Consider the following 10568-nt stretch of genomic DNA (forward strand, 5'->3'; position numbering starts at 1 on the left):
TAAACTTAAATTTATATATACACAAATCTCATCTGTGCATTTCAACATTTAGAGACTCCGAATGCAATTGATTGTGGGAGAAACTAATTTATTGTCATTAGTCTGTGGCCCCCCTGAAATAGCCCTGGCCCCCCCAAGGTTAGAAGTCTAGCTCCGCCCCTGCCCTCACACTGCTGCCTCTAAGGACGGGGAGCGCTGACAATGTCATCATTCACTTGTCTGGAAAAACTTTTACCTCACATTTCTATCTAACCTCACCTTACTCCAGAACCTCCTTCCTTTGAGGTTCCCATGTATGTCAAACACTTTTCAGGAGGAACAGACGCAGCAATACTGACCTCCAGTGACTTGAGGTTTATCATGAGGAGAAAAGAAAAATATGGGAAGGCTTTCACGGACGCATAAAACAAGTGCATAATAATTTCCCCGACATGATAACATTTCATTTGGGTTATTTCGATGGTGAATTACATCAATTTAATCCTATCCATTGTCCATTTCGGCAGGTTTTGCACTGAAATACCCCTGGCCATATTGCATTCCTACTACATGAAAACGACGTTTGCGTGCCAGGGGAGGGGCAGCAGTCGGTGAGTTTTATTATAACACCACATGGGGCATTATGAGGAGCGAGGGCGCACCATGCTGAAGGAAGGGAGAGCTGCGGCTGGACGGACGCCACTCAGCTCCTCAGCTCCTCACACCCAGCAGACGCATGCACGAGCAGCCTGCATCACGGTGCATGGAGAAAATATGATATTTGATCAAGTAAGTTCCATCTTTAGGCTCACCTGACCCGCTGGCTGCAGAAAACGCCCAAAGACGCCGTGGAGTGGGAGCCTTTTTTTTTTTTTTTTTTTCCTTCCTGCGCGCGTATCCATGGCATCAGATTTGTAAATCCACGGCGCAGCGGGCGCGTTATCGTTGGACTCTTGTGTTAATAAAAAAAGGAATGTGAATTTACGCCCCGCAATTCAACTCTCCCGGAAAAGTCGGCATGGATCCACTGAACGCCAGCGGGATGGACGCGTTCACGGTGATCCATCTCAATTCCTCCTGGAGCTCGGACAGTGGATATTCTTTCGCGGCGATTGCCAGCATTGCTGCACTCGTAAGTTTCCTAATTCTTTTCACCGTGGTTGGGAATATTTTGGTGGTGATTGCTGTGTTAACGAGCAGAGCGCTGAAAGCGCCCCAGAACCTTTTTTTGGTGTCTCTGGCCACGGCGGACATCCTGGTGGCCACTTTGGTGATGCCCTTTTCTCTGGCGAATGAACTCATGGGCTACTGGTACTTTGGGAAGGTTTGGTGCGGTATTTATTTGGCTTTGGATGTTTTGTTTTGCACTTCCTCCATCGTGCATCTGTGCGCAATCAGCCTGGACCGGTACTGGTCCGTTACGCAGGCTGTAGAGTACAACCTGAAGCGGACTCCCAAGCGCATCAAGGGCATCATCCTCATTGTGTGGCTTGTGTCTGCGTTCATCTCCTCCCCTCCTCTTATATCTATAGACAGCAACAAGGACTCCAGCTCCCAGCCTCAGTGCGAGCTCAATGATGACACTTGGTACATTCTTTCCTCCAGCACCGCATCTTTCTTCGCCCCCTGCTTGATAATGATCCTGGTGTACATCAGGATATACCAGGTGGCCAAAACTAGAACCAGAACCATGTCGGGGAAAAAAAACAGACCTGATAGTTTTACACACACTGAAAACGGGCTGAGCAAAGCGTCCCCTCCTTTCCCCGGGGAGAGGGAGAACGGTCACTGGCCCGGTCAGTGCCCGCCTGGCACGCCCAGCCAGCACGCAGTAGCCAAAGGCCACCAGACTGACGCCGACATGGAGGACAGCTCCTCCTCAGAGGGCAAAGGCCACAAGCCCCATCACCAGGACTCCCAGAGAGCAAAGAAGGCCAGCCAAAAGAAAAGCTCCCTTTCCAAACACTCCACTCGCCTCTCCAGGGCCAGCAGCAAGTCCATGGATCTCTTCGCCTCCAGGAGGAAGCGTCGCCGGAGCTCCCTGGCCAGAAAAAAGGTCTCTCAAGCGAGAGAGAAGAGGTTTACGTTCGTCCTGGCCGTCGTCATGGGGGTGTTTGTCGTGTGTTGGTTTCCCTTCTTCTTTAGCTACAGTCTGTACGGGGTGTGCAGGGAGTCCTGTAAGATCCCAGACCCGCTCTTCAAGTTCTTCTTTTGGATTGGCTACTGCAACAGCTCCCTCAACCCGGCCATTTACACCATTTTCAACCGGGATTTCAGACACGCCTTCCAGAAGATCCTTTGCAAGTCCTGGAAAAAGTCCTCCTAAAATGTGGAGGAGAACATATCAAAAATGAACCGTTTAATACTGCCACTTTGTCATGCCTCATCGTCCTATCGTACGTCCATTCTGTTAGAGAACGTCATGAACCAGCTGAATTCAACATGCACTCTGTTTCCATTACAGGCTCCTGAAAGGCTTTCCCACAACTGATTGATTGCTGCCATTCTTTATTTCCCACACAGATATGATGTAATGCTTTAAGAGTGTATTATCAATGAAAAAGCTCTCTACGTCCACAGAATATACACATGGCCACTCTATCTGCAGGAAGACAATAAAATAAGATGGTGCCAGCCACGAGTCCTGCTCAGTTTGTCTCATTCTTGCTGGGATTAACTTCACCACAGATTTATTGGGCGGTAATTCAGTGTTAACATATTTACTGAGTAATAACCAGTGAACATGTAAACAAGAAGTGATCTTATAAAACTGTCAGTGTCAATAAACAGCTGTATTTATTTGGAGAAATATGTATTATTATGATGACATTTAAAACCTCTCATGTAATCAAACTACAGCCAAACAGACAACAAGAAATATGTTCCTTTTTGCCTTTTTAGGAGCCATCAAAGCAGATTTATCATGTTCCATGACTATATACGTCGGATGCACTTCCATTTATCTACAAGATAGATTTTTACTACAAGAACTCTGCCTCCCTAAAGATCCAGTTTTTTGCAACGTCGGGGTTCAGACAGATGACAAACTCATAATGTTTCACAGAAAACTTTTAGAAAACTGAACCAAAACCTGTATATTGTAAATGAATGTGCCTTGGAGTTATAGAAATTCATCTTTAAATATCTCACAAATAGGTGGAGTCAGTGGTCGGGAACCACTTGAATTACTTTTCATTGTTCTGCTTCAGTTTTTGTAGATCAGTAAAATCACTGAAAACACTTTACGTGAATTTATTTTAGCACTCTAAAACTGAAACACAAAGCGAGGGATCTGTGAAAAGTGATTCATCGCGGTAATTTCCTACCACGCTTGACTAATGACTACAGTGAAACAATAAGTCACGGCAGTCGCTATTGGCTGATCTCTGGCGCTGAGGAAGCCTGATGCAGAAGATCCAAAACTAGTATTTTCATGTGTTGCTGCATCTAGGAGTTGAATGGGAGGGTCAACATGCACATCATTCTTCTCCTAGTTGTGTTCTGCTGTGCAGAAATAAAGAAGAACTGGAAATCTCGGTCACCCGCCGTACAAATGTTGCAACGTGGAGCTCCAACAGAGCATCTAATGGTTCAGTAGCAATCATGAGGTTCCAAAATGTCGCTTTCAGTGTGTTTCTCAGAAACCCGGCCAGAGTCCATGTGCTCTAATCTGATTGTTTATGACTTTCTGTTAAAACAGTGGTCCCCAACCTTTTCTGCACCGCGGACCGGTTTAATGTCTGACAATATTTTCACGGCCCAATCTAAAGGTGTAGCTGAGACTAAATAAAATGACAAGATCGGCATTAAAAACTGTGGGATTTTGTCTATTATAACAATAATAATAATAATAATAATAATAATAATAATAATAATAATAATAATAATAATAATAAAACGCCATTTTCGAAAAAAATAAAATAAAAATGGAAATGGTAAATTACCTTTAATATGAATATTTCTATAAATGTGTTTTTATGTTTGTTTTCTCATTAACGTTATTTAAAGCCTTTAAGCCTGAAGACTTAAAGGCTTTTATTTTATTTGTTATATATTAAGGAGACCGATATTTAGTGCTTTTATTTTGAAGGCGTCTCACCGAGACCTTGTAAACATCCGGCGCTTCGGACTTTAATGGTAAAAGTTTAACGGCGGTAGAAAGTGTGTCTGAAAGACTAAACTAGTGTCAGGAATGCTAAAGTGGAGCCTAACTGACACAAAAAGCACCTGCTGATGAGGATTTGTTTTCTTTGCAAATGTTATGCCGTATTTATGTCCAGCTTATGTTTGGTTGCCATGGTTACTCATGTATTGTGGTTAACGGCAGCTGTTATTACCGAGCGAGCAGCTGCGTCGGTCTGTATTGAAGTTAAATGAAACTTATATGAATGTAGGAAGACTAACTCTATTTTATTTGATTCCTTTATAGCTCTTACGGTGTGTTTGCAGTGTGTTTACATCCAAGGAATAAAACATTGAGAACCATCAGTTTGAGAGTCAACCATCATCAGTCAGGGATGCTACAGAAATTATTTTTTCTTTCTGTGGCCCGGTACCAAATGACCCACGGCCCGGTACCGGGCCACGGCCCGGGGGTTGGAGACCACTGTGTTAAAACATTGACCAAATCCAGTCCCTCTCTGTAAAGCTGTTGTATTCCCATCTGATGAATATTCAACAGATGTTAATTAAGTCCAGATCAGCAGTTTACTTTTCAGCTTGACGAGAAAATCCTCATCTATGCAAAGTGTGTGAGATGTTATCGCTATAGATCGGTGTAAACAGTGTGTTAACTCGGTGGGACAATTACACAGTTAAGTCCAGATTGATGGCCTTAAAGCTGCCCATTAAAGGCCAGTGGTGTGGGTTCAGAACGCGAGGTTCCCTCCCTCTGATGGAGTGGGAGTGCGTCTGTTTGACCTTTCACAGCAACAGGTTTTGATGTTGGTTCTGGCAGCGTCATAATCTGATATCCCCCGCAGTCCCTGTGGGCGAGACCGAGGAGAAACCCAATTCCCCACACCCAACTCTTGTTTTGTTCCCGTGGGTGAGCGTGTACATGTCGCCAAAAGCCTTTTGAAATGGCTTGCAAATCTCAAAACCCATCTGCTGTTGTTCCAAATGCTTCTGCAGCCATCAGAGAGTTTAGTTTTTTAAGGAAGAGAGCCGTGTCTCACCATGTGTAACTGTTTTTAAGAGAATAAAAACAAACATCTGTAAGGTGGGATCCAAGACAGCAGATAAATATACTTTTGTCATCATGTTACTCTATGTGTAACAAAATGTTATAATGAAACCGCCTCGCTAATGATCTAATCAGTAACAAGGTGGTGCCAATTGCTGCTATTTGAATCTCTGCAGTTAAACAGCCTGTGAACTTGGCATGTGGTGTTTCAACCTTCATTATAAATGTACTCAAAAAGCTAAGGCAGTTTATTTTTAGCTCAAGCTATAAATGCAGTGTGTCTTTCTTCATATTTTACTGGTATTTTTATATCTTCCATTTCTAACTTATACATTAACTAAAATTATTAAAGCATTATTTTAATAAATGGTTTTATTTGAACATGAATGTGCAGAAACATGACGGTTTAACATTCCGTGTAGGTCAGTGTATCTTTTGGTCATTGGATTTTTCCATCATGAGTGGGAATCAAAAAACAAAAAACGATTGGTTTATTTGATTTTCCTTTTAAAACAAAAAACAAATATTGAATTACACTGCATTTTTTCTTTTTTTGTGTTAATATGATTTAACAAAGATTCAAAATACGCTTTTATTTTCGTTTTCTATTTCATATAAGAAAAATGAAATCACTAGTCAACAGGAACGAAAAAACGAACCAAAAACAACCGTTTATTCATATTCGTGCACCGGAAGCTGGCATTTACAACCGAGTGAACTTAGTTCTGGATATTTGACAGGCATTCCTGTGACAATTCTCTCCAGGGGAAGTTGTTCTGTACCACCCCGTCCCACTCCAGCCAGCCACTCTAGGCTACTACCCCCCCCCCCCCTGTGTTTTCTGCGGTGCATTCACACTATACGCGAGGCATGTATTTTACTCGTATTTACTGACATTACGCCCCCAGATGTAGCTACAGTTGTCATAGCAACAGTAAACACCAGGTCAAAGCAGCATCGGGACTGTGGTCATTTGTTGTGGGGATAATGGGCTGACGTCAGTTCTAGAGCTTGTTAAAAGATAGAAAAATGTTCTTTACCACAGGCTGCTGCATGTTAGCATCTCAATATCATGTGAAAGTTCACTCTTCTGATGGATTTGAACTACATGCATTTGCAGCTACAACAATGTCAAGACGGTCATTCATGATTTCCACTGCAGCCTCCATGTTTCTACCGGGAGAAGGGTCGTGAAAAGCACGGAAAAATAATAATAAAAAAAAAAAACTAGAATAGGCTACAATATGCCGACAGTCCATTATGCCGAAGGTCGTGCTATAATTGTTACAACGTTTGGGTAGGCTGTGACCTTCATCAGGTTAACTGTCAGACAGTTCATGTAGGTGGAAAAACACGTCACTCATTGTGTCATTCAATCTTCATTCATAAATTCTGGCTCAGGTCTGACACCGAGTGGCCTAAATATTAAACGGTCACGCAGCGCGCATCAATTACCACTTGAAACAAGAAACACACACAGGAAAAACCGAGATAAATATCTATCCATACAAAATAAAGAACAGCAGCAACAACAATAATAATACATCTATTAGACCAAAAGGTAAAATAAAATTAACTTAGGCTTTTTTACCCACAAAATGACAAGATGGTGATAAAATGAAAATAATAAACTCTATTGTCATAGAACTTTTCTAAGTTTGCAAGGCACTTCAAAAACAGATTTTTAAAAAAGCACAGATAAAAACAACACAGACAACGAAATATACAGGCCCTAATAGCTTATAAGATAATATAAGGCTATGAATAATTTTATAAATGCACAACGACGTCTGAGTTAAGGAAGTCTGAGAGAGAGAGAGAGAGAGAGAGAGAGAGAGAGAGAGAGAATTAGCAGAGCCTACAGACGTTTAAAAGTCCAAACAAAAGTATTTACTCACAAGAAGTGATTGTAATCAATTACATAATTTAAATTAGATTTTTACTAAATATGATAATACATCTAGGCCTATGCGTGGTCTAATGATCAGCTCTCAACGTAAGACTATATTAAATTCTCTGTGGATTAATGCTCCACCTGCATCAATTGGATCCTCGTCAAAAGGACATGTCATGTTCGTAGCCTAATAGTAGTGAAAAGAAAAGTTGTAACACTGATTTTTTTTCTAATCAATGAAAGACGGCATAACTGCCTCAACTGCACACTGACAGAAAAGAGGAGGGAAGGAAAAACGCAGGTGTAATCCTCAATTAGTGCACTGAAATGTCAGGAGACATACGCATCTGGATTAGCCTGTGTCATACACATATGTGATTAGAATGCAGACAAAAGATCAAAACAAATATGAAACAGAAAAATAATGCAGTTTAATTAATCAAATAAAACATCAAAATTATTGTCCTCCATCTGTAACTTCCGTGCACGAATATGAATAAACGGTTGTTTTTGGTTCGTTTTTTCGTTCCTGTTGACTAGTGATTTCATTTTTCTTATATGAAATAGAAAACGAAAATAAAAGCGTATTTTGAATCTTTGTTAAATCATATTAACACAAAAAAAGAAAAAATGCAGTGTAATTCAATATTTGTTTTTTTGTTTTAAAAGGAAAATCAAATAAACCAATCGTTTTTTGTTTTTTGATTCCCACTCATGATGGAAAAATCCAATGACCAAAAGATACACTGACGGTCCGTGTATCTTTTGGTCATTGGATTTTTCCGTCATGAGTGGGAATCAAAAAACAAAAAACGATTGGTTTATTTGATTTTCCTTTTAAAACAAAAAACAAATATTGAATTACACTGCATTTTTTCTTTTTCTGTGTTAATATGATTTAACAAAGATTCAAAATACGCTTTTATTTTCGTTTTCTATTTCATATAAGAAAAATGAAATCCCTAGTCAACAGGAAGGAAAAAACGAACCAAAAACAACCGTTTATTCATATTCGTGCACCGGAAGCTGGCATTTACAACCGAGTGAACTTAGTTCTGGATATTTAACAGGCATTCCTGTGACAATTCTCTCCAGGGGAAGTTTGATTTTAATATTTTATTGGTCGGGTTTACGTGACTCGGAAATGGCTCTGTATGCTGCAGTTCGGGTAACCATGGCAACCATAGCGGCGCTGAAACAACAGATTAAGGATTATTTTTTAAAGATTGATTAAGGACTTGTTCCACAGCGGTTTGACGCACAATGACATTTCCTGCACGTTGCAGCAGATGTGTCTCCTGCAATGCTCAGAAATGAGCGTCAGAAGATTCTGTGCTCGGCATCATCTGAGGAGAAAAAGGCTACGCAGAGCTGGAGAGCGCTTTGATTCAATCTATTTATGAGGTTTTTATTCAGATGTCCACAGTATATTGCAAATATACACACTGCATGCGACGCGAGCGAGAGTCAGCGTCAAAAACAGTTCCATTGCTTTATTTTTTATTGCACTGTCTATACTGGTTGCGAGCGACGCGGCGTCGTTTTGAGCTGGACTTTTGTCGCACGCCCTGATTCTATTGTAATAATTATTCGTTTATTTAGATTATATATATTTTCACTGATAATATAAAGCTGCCACCACCTTTATTAAACCGGTATGGTCCGGTATGAGAGGCAAGAGGATGTTTATCAACCACACAAATACACAGGGATAGGATACAAAATAATCTTTATTAGAAAATATAGCTTTGTTTAAAAATGGCAATATGACCCCTGCAACAGGCTGAGAACTAGAGGCTAACAGCTATGGCACACCAATGGCCACCCTACAACCCTGCCACACGAAATGCAAGTCCACAAACCCAGACTAGGCCGGCACACGGTAAAAGAGTCACTGCACACTGTAAAACCCAATAGCTGACACAGCAAACTAATAAAACTCAGTGCTAAAACTGCACAGCAAACCACAGGGACCACTCCAAACTATAAGCAGGTCAGAACCACTCCACACCACTAGGGGGAGGCAGGGGGCCCGGGGGCCTTCAGCGTCGCCTCTAAATGCGCCCCTGTCAAAGGATCAATTACCCTGGAATATGCGTTAAAACATTATGCTCCAGTTCATATAGGGAAATGAACGGGCATCAACTCACTCAAATACATAGACATGAAAGGAAAAAATATGAAGGACACAACAAATAACGGACAATGTATACAGTATTTGAGTTTAACTTATCTCGCCGGGTCTGGCGACGACACCCCCCCACGGGGTGTCAGCATAGAGTTGCCCGTGAAGCGTCACAGACCAAACTCACTGCAGCCGGGTTAGTGACAACCGGCAGCAGTTTGTGGCAGGGAAGCCTCAGTAAGGAGAAGGCATGGGCACCTACTACACCCGGTCCCTCGCTATCTAAAGGAGGCATCCAGCCTCCCCTCCTCACTCAGAAAAGGCTCTCTCCCCTATCCAGCTGTCTTCGCGGCCGGCAACAATAAAAGCTGCGATCCGCACCCTCCCAGCCCGGTGCCGCAGCTTCGAACAGAAACTGAAGTATTCCCCACTCGCCGTCCAGCCATTCACAGACCTCTTTTATTCCTCTCCTAGCTGACACAGGTGCAAGTGATTCACAATCAGGTAATGGAACTCCTCCCTGCAGCATCCACACCGGCAAGCACAGAGACCCTCCTGACATTTCATTACACTCCTCCCTCCCCTAACGGAGAGAACTCGCCCTCGAGTTAACACGCCACATCGTAGTCTTTTAACCACCCAGGTGCCTTCCGTTCACGCACCGGGCGTCCCTCCCGTGCGCATCTAGGCGAACAGCTCTCCCCCTCTGGCGGGAGCAAGTGCTGACCGCACTGTTCCTCCGGGGTCACACTGGCATCCCGTGGTGCAGCAGGTGTCGCACAATCAGATGACAATGGCCGCCACTGACGAACATCAGCAGGGCCCCGCTTAGCAGAAGCCGTCGGTGATGGCGGCCACTGCAGGGGAGCATCAGCAGGGCCACTCTCTGCAGAATCAGGTGGTGATGACGGCTGCTGCAGGCGAGCATCAGCCGGACCCCTCCTAGCAGAATCAGGTGGTGATGACGGCCGCTGCCGGCGAGCATCCACCGGGCCCCTCCCAGCAGAATCAGGCGGTGATGATGGCCGCTGCAGGCGAGCGTCAGAAGGACCCCTCCCAGCAGGATCAGGCGATGATGGCGGCCGCTGCAGGCGAGCATCAGCAGGACTCCCTTCCGCCAGACCACTCTCCATCTGAACCGGGCCTGATTCCCCATCATCCTGGGTTGATGGCAGCCCTAAAGAGGAAGCCAGATAGGGTTTAAGACGGTTAAAATGTACTACAGTCTCTGGCCCTCCCCCTACTGGTGCCACTCGGTACAACACTTCTGTGACCCTCTCTATTATTTTGTAAGGGCCTTTAAACCGTCTCTGAAGCTTGGGGCACAATCCTCTCCTCCTTGCTTTGTTTAGAACCCACACAAGTTCCCCGTCAGAGTAATACTG

General features: G+C 43.3%; 1 protein-coding gene across 1 annotated transcript; it reads left to right on the top strand.

Moving 5' to 3' along the window:
- The first annotated feature begins 926 nt into the window (after window positions 1-926).
- LOC133420068 (alpha-2 adrenergic receptor-like) lies at window positions 927-2605 on the top strand. The gene has a single exon (XM_061709634.1). It carries the CDS (start codon window positions 998-1000, stop codon window positions 2303-2305), a length of 1308 nt encoding a protein of 435 aa, XP_061565618.1. The 5' UTR covers window positions 927-997; the 3' UTR covers window positions 2306-2605.
- Window positions 2606-10568: the final 7963 nt, after the last annotated feature.

This window comes from Cololabis saira, chromosome 20 (assembly GCF_033807715.1).
Source record: "Cololabis saira isolate AMF1-May2022 chromosome 20, fColSai1.1, whole genome shotgun sequence".
In the NCBI taxonomy this organism is placed as follows: domain Eukaryota; kingdom Metazoa; phylum Chordata; class Actinopteri; order Beloniformes; family Belonidae; genus Cololabis; species Cololabis saira.